At 51.3% G+C, this 19223-nt stretch overlaps 4 protein-coding genes across 4 annotated transcripts; 2 read left to right on the top strand and 2 right to left on the bottom strand.

Annotated features, from left to right (window-relative positions):
* Window positions 1–27: 27 nt before the first annotated feature.
* Window positions 28–4349, top strand: UCRPA7_3140 (putative fg-gap repeat domain-containing protein; the record flags this gene model as incomplete). Its single annotated transcript, XM_007915709.1, has 11 exons — window positions 28–222; window positions 283–495; window positions 562–689; window positions 753–1206; window positions 1260–1989; window positions 2048–2285; window positions 2340–3468; window positions 3527–3595; window positions 3663–3695; window positions 3773–3865; window positions 4026–4349. The coding sequence occupies 11 exons, from the start codon at window positions 28–30 to the stop codon at window positions 4347–4349; spliced, it is 3606 nt and encodes a 1201-aa protein (XP_007913900.1).
* A 5523-nt stretch (window positions 4350–9872) lies between these two features.
* UCRPA7_3139 (putative amidase family protein) lies at window positions 9873–11241 on the bottom strand (the record flags this gene model as incomplete). The annotated part of the gene is made up of 4 exons (XM_007915707.1): window positions 9873–10006; window positions 10087–10186; window positions 10239–10637; window positions 10705–11241. The coding sequence occupies 4 exons, from the start codon at window positions 11239–11241 to the stop codon at window positions 9873–9875; spliced, it is 1170 nt and encodes a 389-aa protein (XP_007913898.1).
* Window positions 11242–12845: 1604 nt separating this feature from the next.
* On the top strand, window positions 12846–13910 carry UCRPA7_3138 (putative short-chain dehydrogenase protein; the record flags this gene model as incomplete). Its single annotated transcript, XM_007915705.1, has 2 exons — window positions 12846–13695; window positions 13777–13910. The coding sequence occupies 2 exons, from the start codon at window positions 12846–12848 to the stop codon at window positions 13908–13910; spliced, it is 984 nt and encodes a 327-aa protein (XP_007913896.1).
* A 1321-nt stretch (window positions 13911–15231) lies between these two features.
* Window positions 15232–16314, bottom strand: UCRPA7_3137 (hypothetical protein; the record flags this gene model as incomplete). Its single annotated transcript, XM_007915710.1, has 1 exon — window positions 15232–16314. The coding sequence occupies one exon, from the start codon at window positions 16312–16314 to the stop codon at window positions 15232–15234; it is 1083 nt and encodes a 360-aa protein (XP_007913901.1).
* Between the last annotated feature and the right edge of the window lie 2909 nt (window positions 16315–19223).

Below are 19223 nucleotides of genomic sequence, written 5' to 3'. Positions count from 1 at the left end.
GCTGCTGGGATGGCAGACACGTGTATCATGGTTTCCACCCTCATTCCAACGACTGACTCGATTGGCTCTGTCAACCGCCTTACGATCAACCAGAAATATCGTGACGTTGTCACTCAACGATCAGGGGAGGGCAAATGTGTCTACCTGGCAGAAATGGAGCTCGATTGGTGGGACTTCAACGCCGATTTCGACCCAAGTGAAGCTGTCCACATACATCCGAACGTGCGTTATTTCTCTATCCGAGGACAACGGTCTGAACTTAGATTTGTTAACTAGGTATAGGATTCTGGACACAAGAAGATGGCCGCTGTCTTCTACAAAGCTATTAATCAGGCAGCTTCCGACGGGAGGTTAGTGGTACCAGGCGATTTCGATCAATCGACTACTACTGTCTGTGATAAGTTCGCAGGTACAGGCACAGATGCCGGTGGACTGACGCAGCGCGGTGTGGGCGAGGATGACGGTATCTACTATCACAAGTCCCAAGGAATGGATGTAAGTTGGAACAGTCTTCATGAGGCGTCCAGAGTACTTTGGCTGATCAGGCGTCTTGAAATCTAGGTCATATTCACTTGGGACAGTAATTGGGATCGTGACCAATGGCGCTTTGCCCGTCTTTTCTCTCGGGATTACGATGATCTCGTCGCTTGGCTCGACACAACGGGTCCTTACCCTGAATTCGTTGTTTGGTGAGACTTTCAGCTGGGCGTTCATGTATAATCTCGTTGAAAGCTCCGACTAATGCGTAATAGGAGCAACTCGGCCGATGGGCAAGGACACTTCACTAACATTGCAAACATGAATCCCGACCTCTACTGTATTCCCCGTGGCCTGCACTTCATTGACATGAATGCCGACGGGCTTGATGATATCGTTTGCATTGATGGTAATGGAAACGCTTACCTATCCATCAATCAAGGGGATGGGAATCGCGCAGCGGGTAAACCGCCTTCTTTCAAACGTGTTAGTGACACAGCTTTGATCAAGAATAACGAGGGTTATGCACAAGATCGCGTTGTACTCGGCGATATTGATGGCGATGGCCGCGGCGACTACGGCATCATTGACGACACTGGCAATGTTCATTTCTGGAGAAATGGTGGAACGCTCGATACCCCGGAGTACTGGCAGTCTCTAGGGCTTCGATTTCAGGCCAAGGGTAAAGGTGATATTCGGGGCGTTCGGTTCGAGGACATCAATGGCGATGTAAGTGAAGGACTATCCAGTTCCATGAACCTCCTCCGCTAACAACGCATCAGGGCCGTGATGACTGGCTTTGGGTAAGCACCGTTGGCGAGACCGAAACTTGGACCAACGCTCGAAGCTGTCAACAAGGCTCCCTAGGAGATGGCCTTAATGTGGCTTGGCGACAGGGATTTCTCAATGGCCAGTCCTCGGGGTACACTCACCTGGGCGTAGCAGTATATGCAACCGATGAAGAATCCTACCTTCGGGACCGTATTTTCTTTGCCCGCATCTACGGAGAACCCTCGGCCTTTGGAAACCTGGGAAAGCAGGACTACGTTTTTATGCAACATGAAGCCCTCGACGATGGAAAGCACCGCTTCCAGATGCGTGTGTGGAAGAATCTTGGGAGTGGCGGAACGAAGCTGAAGGCTGATGGCGACAAATACTGCAATATGATGGGCCACGCCGATGGCCGGGACGACTACATATGGACTTGGTCCACAGGAGAAATGGTACTTTACGCCAACCGCGGCAAGAAGTACATCTCTGATTCAGACCCCGAAGGTTATTGGGAGCCAATGGGCACGATATTCACTCCACCACGGAACATGAATCGACGGGATCTTCACCTGGCCGACTGGGATGGCGATAATGACTGCGATATCATATATGTGGATCCTGACAGCGGTGCTATCGAGGTGTTCATCAACGATTATCCCCAGACTGGTCAATGGGGTTGGTCTCAGCACAGCGTCTCCGGGCCCACTTGTTCTCAGAAGAGAGGGCTCGGCATCTTCGACTGTGAGTAAGAAACTGCTTTCACCGATCACTTCAATCTTTAGCTGACATACCCTGGCAGTGGCTGTGCGCTTTGCCGACCTCACGGGCAACAAACGTGCCGACTATCTGTGTATTGAGCCCGCCGGTCGCGTAACGGGGTTCCTCCACAACAATGATGGGAGTTTTACAGATGTTGGCCAGATAAAGTTCGCTCCCAAAGATAAGGACCGTGCCAATTTGCGCTGGACGGACGTCAATGGCGACGGTCTCGACGATATGATCTGGATTGACAAGTTCAATGGCGATACCTATGTGTGGTAAGTAATGCCATCAATCTCATGATACGCCCTTATTCCTAACGATGTCTCAAGGTACAACGGAGGTCCTGAAGATCGTAGTCAGCTGGCAGGATCTTATTTTTATTGGCGCGAGCAAACCCAAAAAGCCTACGATGGCCTGTCTGCGGGTACCTGTCTGTACTACCCCGATCTTGATGGAGACGGACACGCAGACGAGCACTTCATCAGCGGTACTTTCAACAATCTAGCACACACGTCCCTGGCGCCGGGATGCGGGCTGAAAGACATCACTGGAGACGATGAGAGTTTTGACGGTTCTCTGCCCGATGTCCCGGGAGATTCTGGTGGCGATGGCGGATCTCACGATCACCCTGGCACCGGCGTTGTGTGCGGCCTGAATTTCAACTCAACCGATCCCTCTGTTATCAAGGATACTTGGACAAACAGCGACGCCGGATATTGGCTTGGAACCTTCCTCAGTCAAGCTGGGGCATCTCATTGGTCCGACAAATTCTTCAGCTCCGTCCTCAATGGTGGTTCTCAAGGCGGGTCGACGTACGACTGTGACCACATCCACACCGGAAACTGCCCTGGTCCCCTGAGCACCCCCTGTACTTCCTACAGTCCCAACCAGGCATTTTATGTCCATGTTTCCATCGGGTGGCTCTACAGTGCCTTTGAACAGATCTGGGCTGGCTTGGTCACTAACGGAATAGATAATCTTGCGGAAGGCATCAAGGACATCGTTGCCGCTTACGGAACACCGCCCAAGGACGATAATGCGCTTATTCTAAATTTCTTAGTCGGATTTCTTACCTCGCTGGCGGGCATCTCTGGTACTATAGGCGCCAAATTTCCCAACGCCCCCGTCGGCCAGTGGTTCGGGACTGCTGCCAATCCCTTAACGTTTGCTGCCGGCATCGTGACGCAGGTCGCTGCCAACTCGGATGGGCTCAGCAATTTGGTCAGCCCGGATGATCTTGAAAAAGAATTTGAACAAGCCTACGGGGCCATGTTCAGGGGCATCGTCGGCGGCTTGAATTCCTCTGTCAACAGTATCTTTGACGGCGTGGCTCCTAAAGGCTACGACGGAAGCAACGAAGACTATGTCTCCGATGTCTTCAGGGACGGTAGATGGCTGAGCAAGGAGATTGTTGATCCGCTAGTGGAGTCCTATATCGACAACACCCAAATTAAGTTTGTAAGTGCCGGTGGAAGAACAGAATTTGCTTCCATGCTTTTGCTCACCATTTTGGCAGGTCGAATTCGCGACAGTCAGGGCTATGAGATCAGGCAACAAGGCCAAGTACCGATTGCTTTACGGGAATGTGGGTTTAGTGTTCTTCATCTGCCTTTATTAACCGAGATCTCTTGGCTGACTTTGATCCTTGACAGTCCGAATCACCCTATCTAAGTTGTCGTAATACGGTAGGTGCCCATTTCGCTCCTCTCCGAGCATTCAGCGACCGTTGGCATGCCTCTCGAGACTAACTCTGATCTCATAGAGTGACCCTGATATCCCGCTCGCTCCGCCAAGGTCCTATAAGATGAACCAAGATATCTGCGGCCGACTCGGCGGATGCATTTGGTACCAGAACGTGAGTATATATCGAGCCATTTCCCCTAGACTCCTTTTCTCGTGTCTCAAGTAGTCATCGCTCCTCAAGCCATTTATTTATCCCATACAAGTTTCGGTCCACGAGAGCACCGCCACGTATATCCTGTCCAGAGCTGCGAACTGACCATGTGATTTGTTAGAACTGCCTTTGCCTTGGAAAGGAGTCTGGTGGGATTGCAACAGTTTTCTTTCCGCTGTCATCGAGCGAGATCAACGACCTCAAGAAATACATCGTCGACTACGATACCTCTTTGCGCAACAATTTCGACTGTATATCGCCGATCCTAAGTAATTCCAAATGCGACGGGGTATTGGTCGACATTCCCAAGGAATGCCAAATTTCCGATCCCGAAGTTCCTACCCTGTCCGACTTTGACCCTTTTAACCCGGGCAAGTTGGAATACTCGAATTGCTTCTTCAACTTTCCATACACAGATGACTGGAATTGTATCTTCGCGACTTGATCTAACCTCGCAGGAGAAAAGAGAGCGCAGAAGAGATCGCCGGGGAGATGGGGCGCAGACCTCCCTGCGTGCTATCGAACTATGCTTTACTCATTCTGGTCGTCACTACTTGAGGGCTTGCACCTTTCGAAGTATACCTCCTTCACATTGGAGAACTTAGGAGATAATAGTTCATTGATTCAATTGAATATACTCTCTATAGTGTGATCTGGTCATTTGCTGTATCACAAGTAGCATAAATGTAGCCTAATACAGTCAGTGCTCTTCACAAACCATTTTTATAAGTGAATACATACCAGTCAGTCAGAGTTCTTTCTTTTGGCATATTGAGCGCTTCCCTGGCTTGGGGAATACCAAAATCTCGGTGGAGCAACTCCAGTTGATGTCGGGCTTCACCCGCCGCGTAAACCGAAATACGACGGCAGCTTGCAACCATATACAGAGGCCAGAGGAGACATTGTGCCGCAACAGTCACCGAGTGGTGAGCAGTGTTGAGCAAATATGGAACGCTAGCGAGAATATTTCGTGCTAGATCTTCGGATAGGCTCACAAGGCTCTCTATTCCATAGATGACAGAACCGCATTTAATGAAGGATGAGTTGTCCGCCGCTAGTTGAATCAACATGCCGTTGACAAGTATCCTGGTCATGCGCAACATATTCCAATGCCTGGCAGAGTGATATGAGCTGTATCTATGCGTTTTGTGTTCTTTGGACTTATCGACCACTTCATATGGCCATGTTTCTTGCATGACATCAATTAGAAGAGCGACCTTTTTATTCAATGCCGCCACCGATTCTTGGAACGTCTGAGAGCTCTTGAAGCTAGGATCACAGAACTCTTTCAACAAATCGGCTACCTCGTCAAGGATCGGCATGACTGCAAAGGCAGGGTCTCGCACTTGCTCGGACTGAGGCGGCATCAGGCAGTGGAAGGCCACCAGTACGGACGGTACGGACCTTTTACGCTGTAGACAACTCGCGCGAATACTAGATGCTGCATGCATAAACAGCGCTCGTCCCAGCGGAGTATAGAACTGTTCAGATCCTCGAAGCGAGAGAAGCGCAGCTGCACCCAGAGTGTGAGTAGTCCAGCCTGTCGGCAGTTCGCGGCCTCGAAAGACGGTGGCTTCATAAAGTGCGAGGAGCAAAACCGAGAGGAGCGTGGAATCAGTCTTCGCACTACTTCTGTTGGAGAGTGCGAGGTTGGTTGAGACCACGGCTTCCACATATTTCTGGCGTGCTTGGTCTAAGATTCCGGGCTGTCGTGTTTGTCGTGAGAGTAGTGCGAGAGCAGGAGCAAGTAATACAGCTCGGTTCAAGAGAATAGTTGCTGTATATCTGCCATCATCCGTCGCTAAATAGACGAAAGAACTTGAGTTGCTATAAGAAAAGAGAATGTAATTTGTTGCTACGTCTTCAATAGAGATCTGTAAACTTGCAGGGAGGGGAATCTCTTCGGATCGCAAACGTATCAAAGAAGACTTTTCTTGAAATGCAGGATGCTTCACAGGCGAGCCCGTGCGCTCATCATTGTCTCCAATTTCCATCCCTGCTCTCTTTGCATCTATTCTCTTGACCTTCTTGGCAACAGCAGCTGTCATGTCCCTGAAGCACGCCGACGTCATGTCTCGGTACCCCGGACATTCGGTGGAGGTGCGCAGGCACTGAGTGCATCCTGGACGAACTCTGTCGCACTACACAGTTATCTGATGTCAGTCATAGAAAGGATTGATGTGCACGCCGATATGATCAAACATTGGCTAAACAGGGGGGGCGCGAGGTACCTTTCTACGCTTCCGACGACAGGGTAAACAGGCGTCAGAGGGCCTACCACAGTACACCATGCCACGCGACGGCCTGGTAAGGTGTTATATGGTAGCTCGTAGCTCTCTCGTGAAAGCCAGAAACTTTGGCCAATGACGATAATGGATATCCGGGACAGAAAGGGCCTACAGATCAGCAACGGAATAAACTATGTAGTTTGAGAAACTAAGCCGTTGTCGTTTGATATAAAAATGGATCGCTGCCAAATCAAATCAAGGTGCTTACCTACTCGAGCTCCTATTCAGATAGTAGCGTCGAGCTGCAGACCAGATTGGGAATGGTTTCAGAGCGGCATAAGCACCGCAAGGATCGTCTGTCCATGTCCTTCTGTGGCACTGAACAATCCTCAAGTTTATGAGGTCACCCACGCTGCAAAGATGAGAAACAATAACTGCACTGACAACTATAAATTATAATCGACCTTTCCTCTGTGACACTTTCAACTCTTTGACATCTAGTCTGCCCTTCGGCAACAGAAACTTATACTCAGAAGAGTCATCCATTTGTTACAGCCATGGCTTTCCAACCAAAGCAAATCACAAAATATGAAGCCAAACACTTGACTGAACTCCAAGGCGACGTAAGCGAAGACGCCATCAGATACAGTCTGGCTCTACTTCCGACCTTCTCCAGTGGTGACGTTATCCACGATAACGCAGCGGGTTCGGGGGCGGTCACTGCGACCATCATGGAACTACTTCCACCAGAGACCAATATTTATATTGAAGCAACCGATATCAATGAGCAATTTGTGGCAGGGTGTAAGGCGCTGGCTGAGTCTAAGAAGTGGCCTGTGAATACAAGTGTTATGTCGGCGCAGGAGCTTACCTTTCCTGACGACAAGTTTACCCACTCTTTCACAAGCTTTGCATTTCACTGCCTAGGGGATCATAATGCAGCCGCTAAGCAGGTCTATCGTACGCTGAAGCCTGGCGGCACTGCTATTGCCTCTATTTGGACATTTATGCCACATGTAGATGCATTACAACACGCTCATTGGCGCACACGGGGCAAAGAAGGGCCTATGCCTATTTTGCTTCCGTTGGAAGGGTTTCAAGAATCAGATCTCAGAACCTCCCTCGAAATTGGTGGATTCAAAGACATTACTTGCTATGAAAAGGTCTGTTTCCTTCCGATTCAAGACTTAAAGCGCTGGGCACAACTAGCTTGGAGTTACTTGGGTAGCTTGCCGAGAGGATGGAGTGTTAGTGATGAGGACAAGTGGGATGAAGCCATCGAAGATATTGTGGAGCAGTTGCAGTCTGGAAACGGGATCTCCAAGAATGAAAAGGGCGAGACGGTCCTTAAAATGGTGGCGTGTATCGCTATTGCGAAGAAGTGACGATATCTTTGCATTTGCCAGATGGGTCAGCATTCCGATAACAATTCGCTGAACGCGGGTTAGCGATAGCCTGTCTTTCAGTTTGAAGGATCTAGCCCGCCGGAAGTTAAAGCAAACCGTAAGATTGACAAAGTTGACTCTTAGTCTACGTATAATGTTCCTATGGCTTATTAATTATGAATTTCCAATTATTTATTTCTCAACCGATTTTCACTAAAAAAATAAATCCTGCTATGTACCTTTTCCTTTGAATTTTAGATAATCAAGGAACAATTTTAGGTAAGAGAGAGGAGTTCTGATAAGACACAGTAGGGATAGTCAGATATACAGCACGAATCGTGATATCCCTTTCAGAGCTGGATGGAAAGTCATGCTTAAGTATTTGCGCCCCTGAACATGGTGCATATACGTTGGTATGATTAATTATAAAAGATCAGCAATCGAACTCTCTAAGGCCCACACCTTATAAGGCTTATGCCTTCCGATTAACTCTCTTCGAATATACCTGCTGTGTCACGTAATAGGTCTTGATGGTCCGTTGAATTCTTTGTATTGTATGTCTTCTAACGGCTTCCTGGGGGCATAAAGACTGCTTCAAGTCCCCCCGTCCATAATAGTATCAACTTCGGTTAGTGCATTGTTATTTCTCCTGTTTATTCCGAGCCATAGAAACACAAATCAAGCTCAAGTTCACAGCTCAGTAGCCTAGTCAGTCGTTCCGGCCAGTCAACTATTCCCACGGCCGAAGTCTAGGCCCAACGTCCCACAGGTCACCATTGAACTATCCCTGTCTCTTCATCAACTCAACCCATTACCACACCCATGTGCTGGAAAAAGTGTTCGGAAGGGACTTTTTGGCCATTACCTCGGCAACGCCAGCTGGGGTCCTGAGAACCCCGAAGATTGTCAAGAGGCTCGATTAGCCCAATCGCCGCCATGTCATCACTAATGAGATAGACCTAGTAGTGCCACTACTTTAAGAGCCATAGATTCGAGAATACTCCAGATTAAGAGTTTATGAGCTTAGAATCTAATAATAAAGTGAGTAGAACCAGGAGGGCTATCAGTATAATTCTTTAGAAGATTTATAGAGATTATACATCGTCCCTTTATAGATGGTCGACAACTCCATCTATTATCTCAGATGCTGCTTACCTTCTTAGGTAGACCTTGAGGCTTATTACCCTGGTGGGGTATAGTGTATCAATAGACTGTAAGCAAGCTTGAAGCTCTTTCAGCGTATGGTAGCAATTTCAGTCCTGGCAAAGACCCTGTGCCTTGCTGCTCATGCTGTTAGAGTAGGTTTCTTAGAGTAAGTCTGCTTCATAGATATCAGAGATCGTATGGTTTACTATTATGTTTTACCACTACAATTCTTTTCTATGCAGAAGAGCCTGTATGTATGTATTAGATTAAGCGGTAGCTGTTAAGAATACCTTACTTATTATCTTCACTGCACGGCCCCCAGGAGAATAGTAGGGTGAAACGATGGGGTCCTATCCAAGCCTGTCCTTGGAGGCTGGAGTGTCAATGAGTACGAGAAATGTATCCTTGGGTACTGGTACGCCATTTCACCCTTTGTCCAGCCCTGACATACCATATGGTGCTAGAATAATTTATTTACAAGCGCGACGAGAATTCATACATTTCAGACTGACTCGTGCTGCTTGACAATGATCCCGTTCCCCTTTCCCCTGGCCCACGATAGCGGTATGCGCCCAAGCATGTGCCTAACCATAGAGCAGGTATGGTGTTTGAACTGTTGCCCCCAAAAGAAAAAATGTAGATCAACAAGGCGGCTACATGACGGGGTTCATTCTCTTCGACACGTGGCATGTCTATTTATGGCTTGACGAAACTCACAAGATGGCGCAGCCCGTTCTTTTGACAGCGACAGCCGAAGAAGCCAATACCTGCTCGGGAATCACTCTGGGCGGGAAGTTGGCTTCGAATGCGGCCATGAACCTGAATAGGTCCCCCTCGCGATTTTTCCTCGCAAGAATTGCCACTCCGAACGGGCGGCTGGGCTCTCCTTTTAGGTGGTACCTGCCTAGGGGGACTGTAGCAATCGGATAACCTGTTTTTGAAAAGAATTAGCGTGGAATAATCACGATGATATAAGACCTACCAGATGCAGTCGATAGAGAGGAGATAGGACTGTCCATAGGGGCGAGGACGCTATCAAGCTCATGTTCGGTCATGGCCACGTCCATTTTGTCTCTGATTTCCGCCATATGGGCAAGTGCACTCTTATACCTTTCTTCAGATGGCTTTTTATCCACAGCCTCGATGAGCCATGATTGATCAGGAGCATCTGCACTGCTTTTAGCTCGAGTTTGAATTGCATCTTCCCTCCTACTCACTTTTGGGCAGACTCTGGTCTGCATGATCCTTGTTGTATTGTATGACGTCAGCAAGACTGCGTATTTTTGATTTGGCATCAACATAGCCGTCGAAGAAGTCTTGAGCGGCCTGCACGTTTTCAAAAGCTACAGTTGACGTATAGTTAGCACAAGGTCATAAAGATGGTGGAAGGTCGTACCGTTTACGGTTCCAGGTATCCATTCACCATTGACCTCCAGCTCCTTGTACGATGGCAAGCTCACGGGGTAAACGACCTTTGCACCCAGTTCTTCCACACGCTTCATTGCTGACCGATAGGCTTTGTCCTGTTAAGCCGTGTTAGGGCTGGGCAGTTTGCGGCAGCGAGTGCAGACTTACGTGCTGTTCCTTGGCGTCATCGCTTGGAACCCACAAGTCAGGCGGGAAGCGCCAGAGAGCCGGATCGACGAACCCAATCCGCATACCGTCGAAAGAAGCATTCAGGAAAGAGCCATACCCGCCCTCTGGTAGTTTGGCCCGAGTGCTCTCATCTAGCATGGCTTCTGTTGCTAGCGCAACGTCTCGAACAGACCTAGCCATAGCCCCGGGCGTGTCGCACGACGCCGCCACCCGCCAACAGCCCTCCGCAGTAATGAGACCTAGGGTCGGCTTCAAGGCAAACAAGGCTTGCCTCGAGGCAGGCTGCACGATAGACCCGTCGTTCTCAGTGCCAATTCCGACGAGCGAAAAACCAGCAGAGACGCTGACGGCACTTCCGGTCGACGAGCCACCGGGGCTCTAAGGTATCATCAAAACATCGTTATCAGAAGTGGCCACGACAGTAGGATCAACAATGCACACTTACCGAGGGCGACAGGTCGCCTTCATCCAGATTGATGTCTCCACGTATATAAGGCGACTTTGTCTGCCCGCCCACCGGGGAATAGCCGTCGATGAGGCCCTCGCCCTTGTAGGCACAGAACTCGCTCAGGTTGCTCTTGCCAATGATGATGGCGCCGGCCGCCAGGAGCCTTTCGACGATCGGGGCATTGGCGGCGATTTTGGCTTCCTGCAAGGCATAGCTGCCAGCGCTGGTTTTCATGCCCAAGGCTGGTGCGGTGGCGATGCAGTCCTTGAGCACCACGGGTATGCCATGCAACAGACCAAGGGCGGCACGGCCTTCGCGGTGTTGTGCATCCTGCTGTTTTGCTTGTTCTACGAGCACATCCTCGGGGGCCGGGTAGAGGACCGCTCTGAGGCGCAAACCGTCCTTGTTCTGCTGCTTGACGTGCTGGATGATGGCCGAGATGAGGCCGGCAATGCTGAGTTCGCCATTCTCGATGCGTATTCTGAACTCACCCGCATCCAGGGCGAGAAGCTCCTGCGTAGATGGAGTGGCCATTACGCTTTGCGTACACGACGGGGGCACAATGCAAGGAAATGATACCGATCTCAGGCAGCACCGAGTGGCCGAGCAGATGGAGGACAAGATTAGGAAGGTCCGCAGCGCGCGCCGGCTCATGCCTTGTAGACAGTCCTACGCCTTTCAGGCAAACAACACATAAGTTCTGATTGGTGAGGTCAATGACGCACCAGCAAGCTAGGACTTGATAGAAAGCGGAAGGGAAAGTGAAAGGTGTGGGCAAAATTGGTGGGGTTTGTGGTCTATTGAAGGAAGTAGCAGGAATTCCTGTCATAAAATAAATAAATAAGAGGACACTGGTCATGCGTGAATAGGGGCCATGCCTCAGCAAGGCAATCTGTTTCGGACGCGCTGGCGAACGTGCAGCATGACGGGATATGGGATAGGTACGTATAGCTAGGTTTTTCAACTCCACGACTGCACAACTGTTATGTTGCGGTGAGGTCGCGGTACTTCTATGTGCTTTTCCACCGTGCCTTTGTTTGTGTGTCATGTGTGTCCTCGACAGGAGCGCCGTACCTGAGATTACTGATGCCTGGTCGAGTAACCGGTAAATGCACTACAAGCTCTGAAGTGCTTATGTGTTCTGAGCTGCAGCTCTCTACCCGACCTGTTCTCTCGCCTGCATTCTGACGCCCAATGGATTATTTTATCATGTTCAACGGTGCGTCACGTACCTAGGTAGGCTGTTTTCGGTGGTTCGCCAAAGCAGAGGGCAACAGCCTTGCCCTTTGTCTAGGATGAACCACGTCTGCTGTGGCCAGCACACGAACGAAACCGCGAAAGCAATCTTTCCTGTGTTCTGATTCTTTGGCCATTCTTTCCTGTGCTTGCGATCGCCTCAACTCTGGGTGCTCGCCTCGATAGCTACAGAAGACCATGAGTCGCCGGTTGACACTACGGTCTTTCCGCCAGACTGCCGACGTTGAGTCGGCCGATGCAGCACAGAGCAATGTGCATCTGACACGAATCTGTCAAGAGATACTGGGCCAGCCCACCGTCCCTGAACAGCTGCGGCATGAGCTTGCGTTTCTAAGCCACGTATTGAGAGATAAAGCGCACAACCTTGCTCCGATGTATCTCGTGGAACCTGTTGCCAATCTTGCCGAGGAACCTGGCGACAACGCTTACACCGATCCTACCGGGCTTCAGCCTGCAGGTGCGCCGACACGGCCCATTTGTCGGCTCGGAAACCCTGTCCTGTGACTGGCTGGAGAGGTGAAAGCCCCGGCGGACCCACAATCGGCACCGACTTAGGCCCCGGAGCACAGCGCCGGCTAGTAGGACTCATCAATGGGCTCTTCGTACGCGTCATGTCACTCACGATAAACGCAGCGATGGTGTGCGCAACCTTTCGGCTTCTATGCCAAGTCCGGTAATGCGTATAGTCGGTTTTTTATGATTGAATTATAAGAATGCGGAGTCGAAAGGGGGGTTAGCCTTGGGCATGTTTGACTGCTTGTATAACATGCCTGACCAGTGCTCTCTGGTCGGAGACCTAAGATTTCTCCTCTTACCCGTGATACAGCTGGAGCTATTCGATGTGAATTTTCTCTTAGCATCACCATCGCCCTGAATCTAAAATGTCGTCGTTCTCAAGGGCCTGGACCCAATTCCACCCTCCCAAGCCAACCTACACCGAGAAGAACATCCCAGATCTGCACGGCAAAGTATACATCGTCACGGGCGCCAACACCGGTATTGGCAAAGAAGTCGCGCGCATCCTATACACAAAGCACGCCAAGGTGTACGCCGCCGGACGCTCCCCGGACAAGACGGCCCGCGCCATCGAGGACATCAAGAAGTCCGCGCCAGAGTCCAAGGGCGCCCTCGTCTTCCTGCAGCTCGACCTCGCCGACCTGAGCGGGATCAAGGCGTCGGTGGGGCGCTTCCTCGCGCAGGAGACGAAGCTGCACGTCCTCTTCAACAATGCCGGGCTGATGGGCTCGGACCCGCTGCGGAAGACCGCGCAGGGCTACGAGCTCACCCTCGGCGTCAACTGCGTCGGCACCTTCCTGTTCACCAAGCTGCTGACGCCCGTGCTCGCCGCGACGGCCAAGACGGAGCCGCCGGCTGCGGTGCGCGTCGTCTGGCTGTCGTCGTATGGGCTCGAGTCGTACGGCGTGCCGGACGTCGGCGTGCCGCTCGACAACCTCGACTACCACGAGCCGAAGGCGTATATAGACCGATACGGGATCAGCAAGGCGGGCGTGTGGGCTCTCGGCGCCGAGTTCGCGCGCAGGCACAAGGCCGACGGTATTGTGAGCGTGCCCATTAACCCTGGGAATTTGCGTACCGAGCTGGCGAGAGACGCAACGAAGGCACTACGTTTCATCGCTGGTCTGGTTGTCTACCCTGTTGTGAACGGTGCTTATACCGAGTTATTTGCTGGCTTGTCCCCTGAGATTACCATGGAGAAGACGGGAAGTTGGAGTGAGTCCATCGCCTCCAGGGGCCAGAGGCATCATTGTCTTCGTCCTTGATCCCGATGACATGCAGTGCTAACAATCACAGTAATTCCGTTCGGCAGATTCTATCCTCTTCGTCCAGATCTAGAGAAGGCAACAAAGCTGGAGGCTGAGGGAGGCACTGGAGGCAACTATAAGTTCTGGGAGTGGAACGAGGACCAAGTCAAGTCGTATTTGTAACTCACGGGCTTTGGGAAGAACTTTACTTGCGTGGAGGCATGTGCTCACCTTCTCAAATTACGTTTTTTGCGCTTGAAATAGGAGCGGAAACGAATCTTAGTGTCTGGGCTTTCACTTTCTAAGGTGTCTACTGAGGAAAGCAAGGGGGTATGTTAGAAGTAAGAACGTGTGTTAGCTATGTTCAGCCAGTGACTTTCAGCAGTAGCCGGATCAGGATGAATACCCTCGCAATTATTGACATTGTGCACACAAGCCAGACGAATCACTTGGACGAGGTCTTATAGTTGGGATGGCAAATCGACAGTTTCATTCCTTGAGCCTCAGCCTAAGCAAACTCATAAGACTAAACGGCTAATCCACCCACCACCAAATATCTTGTCTTTTTTTGCGCCATGCTTCCTGTGCCATACTTACGAGGCATATAATAGTAGCAGGAGCAATAGTATCGGCGACGGCATCCTCCCTCCAAAGATCTGCCTTGCCTAGCCATGTCAAAACACATTGCGGCAAGCCTTAAAGAGCGCGCAATAAGGCCATCTGAGCTTAACAATTCCAACTCCACTAAGCCACACCCACCCGCAACCCCCTTAAATGATTAAACATACAAGTGTCGAGAAGTCTGATAAATAAAAAAGGTAGGGACAGAACACGTTGTTTTTTTGCGTCCGTCATCCGCCGCAGGCAGCTGTTGAAGTGCGTTGTGCCGCGACGTATAAATGATGTAATGCAAGGGGGTATATTTCAAGAAAAAACAAAGAAGGGCCCAATCCTCCTCCGGGGTGATTCCGAGCACGCGAAGAAGATATTAGATGACTCTGGCTGCTGTCCCTAGGTTGACCCTGCAATCCAAGCGGATCGCCATCGCAGACATTGGAAGAAGACAAAATATTCAACATCTCAAGGGCTCCAGGTCGATCATCCGGAAATCGCACTTCTCGATCAGTGTAGAATCGAGGATCGTGAGCCGCATTTGGGTAGAGAAGAGAGGTTGAAAACGTTGCGTAGTTATAGAAGCAACCCACAACCTCATTCGAGGGTGCAAGATGCGATGCATCAGTCGTAAAAATAGGGTGTTGTGTCAATACCGATATTCCTCCAGATCGAAAAAGCGGCGTTTTCGGGGGGAGAATACCAAAACGCCAGCTGTCGGTCCTGTCCATGCATGCCGAGAATGGTCGTAAGATCAAGAGGGCGCCGCCTCGATCAAAGGTGGTGACATGCCGCAAAACCCCTGGCCGAACCAGCCAGACCGAGTCCAAAACCATAAGCCAAACCTGTAGCCGAAAATATGCCCCGTTCAACGCCGTGCCATGCAAGCATATTATACAGAACCAAGACGGAGAAGAGCCTCAACAGCCTCACGCTCCTGTGCGTCAGAAGTGCCTCCCAACGCCGTCAGGTTGAGACTGCCGAACTGCGGCGCACGCGTCATTCCAGTGTTGCCCGAGAATGATCGCATGCCGCCGTTATATACACGAGAAGAGGGGTTCGGCTGAACTGCGTTCGAATAGGATGCAGCACGCAAAGCAGCTGCCCCCATAGCGGCCCAGTCTTCATCGTCGGTAACATCCTCAGGATCGTCATTCATCACTACATCATCATCGGGTGCCTCAGAGCAGGATGCAGAAGCAGATCCGTCCATAGACATCTTGTCTGCCTCATTCTCCAGCATCGTGATGTCTCGATCATCGTGGGAGAACGCGGCTGAGTCGCCTGCGCTAGACCCCGACACACCGAGGCGCGACCGATCTGCATTTCGCCCTGTACCCTGTGCGATAGGGATTCCCGTCATGTAGGGTGAGGTACTTGCTGCGGATTGCTGAGCGCTCGCATCACGCGGAGGTTGACCTCGTCGCCGGGCGTCCCATCGACCCCAGCCCACCTTCTCAAACACCACGTCACCGTCCAATCCGCCGCCTTCACCACCATTGCCTCGTCCTTCCAAAGCTCCTACTACTAGCCGCCTCGCCTTCGCCGGAGGGATGCCGGCGAATCCAGGGACGGATGTCGTGAGATAGCCCATGACATGGCGGATCGCCAAGGGACCGTGGTTCAGCAAGATCTCCGGCAAATGATACTTGGCAAGCATAGCCGGGGAGATGGCGCCTGCCGAATCATACGGAGGAGAGCCGAGGGCGGACGGATGGCCGGCAGTATCAAACTGCGCGGCGTCATCGTGGCCGTCCTGGAGATCCAGGTCGGAGTCGATGGGCTCGAGCCTTGCCTTCTGCAACTGGGCCTTCAGCCCGTGAGGAGGAAGAGCAGGAGATATGGAGTTCGGGGGAGTCGGGAGGGGAAGAGGGTGAGATCGTGTCACAGGGACACTCCGAGCCGCTACAGCAGTTAAGTTGTCTCGGTCGGAGGCCATTGGGATATCGCGAACAGCAGTTGCCATGGTTGCCATATTGATGGTAATCTGGTATGGAGATGCTTCTTGACTGCTCTGGAGACGCGCGCGATGCAAGGTTAGCTAGCTTTTATCAACGGAAGGGATTTGCGACGCGTGTCTATTGATGTTGATGTTTGATTTTGATGGTGTTGGTGATGGGAGGTCGCGGGCGATGATCGTCGCTGAGTCACTTACAGGGAGTCAGAAGCAAGGCAGGAATCGGCACTGATAGACCTTTGTTCCTGGTTCAAAGAGATATTTGAAGTAGGCGGCGGATCAAACGGCCGATGGACAAGCTGGCAAAGCTGACGCGATTATCGTACTGTGACAGGAGATGACTCTCGATTGCAAAAGTTGCTGATTTGGATTCTTGTTCTGTTGTTGGTTTGGGGGAAGCAAGAAGGGGAGCGCAGCGAGGAGCGAAGATCAACCCGTTCTAATAAGGCAGGCCAGCCTATCTCCCGCGACCCGAGCGAGCGAGCGAGCCAGCCAGCAAGACTCATCAGCATCAGAGAGCGAGAACAGGGCAGGGCAGGGCAGCCCCCCAGCCCATCCAAAGCCGGGAAGGTACGTATCGCAAAAGGGTACGATGCAATGTACCTGAGGTACCGTTAGCTGACCTCAGTCAGGCAAAGTACTTCCGTCGACACGCCCCCGTGGATGCAGATGGGTGTACGCAGTAGTGGCCACCCAAGCCAGGCAAAGGCAAGCTTGGCTTGTTGTCTGCAGCCACACCAAAACTGACACTAGTCCCCATCCGTCGACCCTCCAGGGCACGCTTATCAGAACCTAAGAAAACACGCCAACTAAGCCTCCGTGCGAGTCAAGACGATTTTCACTGTAGGTGTCACAGATGCACATGCCCATACCCATGCCGTTTCCACGGCTGCTTCTATGACAGTTTCTGCATTGGAGGCCCGTTACCATGTAGAATTGGTGATATGAGTCTATAGCAATTGTTGATACCAGTTAAAGTAACGAAATGCAAGTAGAGCATCAATCACGCCTGGCCATGAGTAGAGATGCGCGGTGGTGAATGTCAACAGACTGGCTGATGCGACGACGGCCCTTGACAGCACAGAGAGCTTTAATGTCGCGAGGGCGCCCCATCCTAATTCAAAACCCGGGGATCAGGGTGATTATCCTCGCTATTCTCCTGAGCTAATTGAAATGAGCGATGAGTCTCTTTGCTCTCCTTTGTCCACCCGTTTTGCCTGCAGCGTTCTCATAAAATCGCATCAAGATGTTGCCACGTTTGTTGTTAATCAAGGAATGTCAGCATTCTTTGTGCCTTCCTTCTGAAGCGTTGGAACTGCGCTCCAAGACAAATCCTGCCGTATTGCGAAAGCTGAATGTCAGCCACAGGCGGCCGGTGTACCTCCATCTTCAGCGCAAGGAGTGAGTGCTGCATGGAATACAGTGTGTCGATGACGCGCGCTGGCATCTGTCTGGCCTGGGGCATCCCCCAAATGCCTTGGATTTTAGTCAGTATGGGCTCTAGGAGGACCGTGACGCATTTCCACTTAATGGGACTACACGAGGGGCGTCTCAGTGCGAAAAGCACACGTCGCAAACAGCGTTGGAGAGAAGGGTGTCTCCTTATCATTCACCTGTCGCATCAGTGTGTATGCATGCCCTGGCGAGCCTGTAGCCTAACCATTTGTCCTTTGCTCAAAGTACATCGTAAGTAGGGAACAGCAAGTCGGTCCAACGGGCAACCGGGGCAAACGCCATCACTGGCACAATCAGTCTCTCGGATCTGTCGTGCGTGTCCAGTATCATTTGATACTTTCAGCCATATACCCAGAAGAAAGTTTGTTGTGGTATTTCGCGCTTGCCTCGCTTACCAACAGCATCTGTGATTTACCGATTCAGAAAGAGGTGTGTGAGTGAGTGTGTGTGTGTATCTGTGTTCGATGTCCTTCTATTGTCAACCTAGGCCGGTCGTCGGACACCACATAGCACGGTATCATCCACCCAGCCATGGATCCCTCCACCAATTGGTCTTATCTCACCCCCTCTTGTTCCCTCTTCTTCGGGACGATACCGCAGCGTACCTACATTTAATGTAATCGGGCTGGCTGGCAGCAGCAGTGCCTGCAGCGAGAATAGAGCCGACGGTGCAGAACAATGTAAATTACGTCCAAAATCGCGCAGAAAGGTTGAGGCCACGCCTTCGGGGAGCACACCCTCTTATCACGTTGGACAAAAGAACTCGTGTGATTGGTCCACTTCCACAATACGGGAGGCCTTCCAAGTTGCGCACCTGACTACATCATGGATAGACGAAAGCTTCTCAGGTACCTGGAATGTACCAAACCGTATACCGTTGCCGTGGATCTCGTCCCCAGAAAATATACACAGCCGGGCTTCATGGCTAGCCCTCTCGACCACTGTGAACCTCCCACGTTGGCGAATAGTGCGGCGAGACCTCTCCCGACCACCTCGGGACATGAGATGCCCTAGGCACATCGTCGGAAGACTCGAAACACCCCGCATCTTGACATGAGGAGGCTTGCTTCGTAGGGAATCCACTATGTCGACCCCGCTGAGCCGAAGCATCAGTTTCACGGCGCAGGAGACGCGAATTGCATGTCATCGTGCGAGGAGTGCGGGGCCGGACATCCGTTATAGCCCGCATTTGGAGTTCCGAGGAGTCCCGTAGGCCAAATCCCATAGTACAGTGCTCCACCTCAGACGTCGTGCCTTCTAAAGAGGAATAGCTTGCCTGCGCCGATGGAGGAACGTGAAGTAAGGGTTGGATGTTGTGAGAGTCGCTGGATTCTGAGAGCATGACGATGGTTTCATCTTCTCGAAGATCGTCATTGAAAGCTGTCTCTACCTATAACCTACCCACGAGGACAGCTTGCCGGCGATGCTTTGGTATCATTTGAAGAATAATTTAGTGCTGTCATGACCGCAAC

Source organism: Phaeoacremonium minimum, assembly GCF_000392275.1.
Source record: "Phaeoacremonium minimum UCRPA7 unplaced genomic scaffold PA7_03_scaffold_232, whole genome shotgun sequence".
Lineage (NCBI taxonomy): Eukaryota > Fungi > Ascomycota > Sordariomycetes > Togniniales > Togniniaceae > Phaeoacremonium > Phaeoacremonium minimum.
Note: the sequence above shows the minus strand (reverse complement) of the source record. Positions and strands in the feature narration are given on the sequence as shown.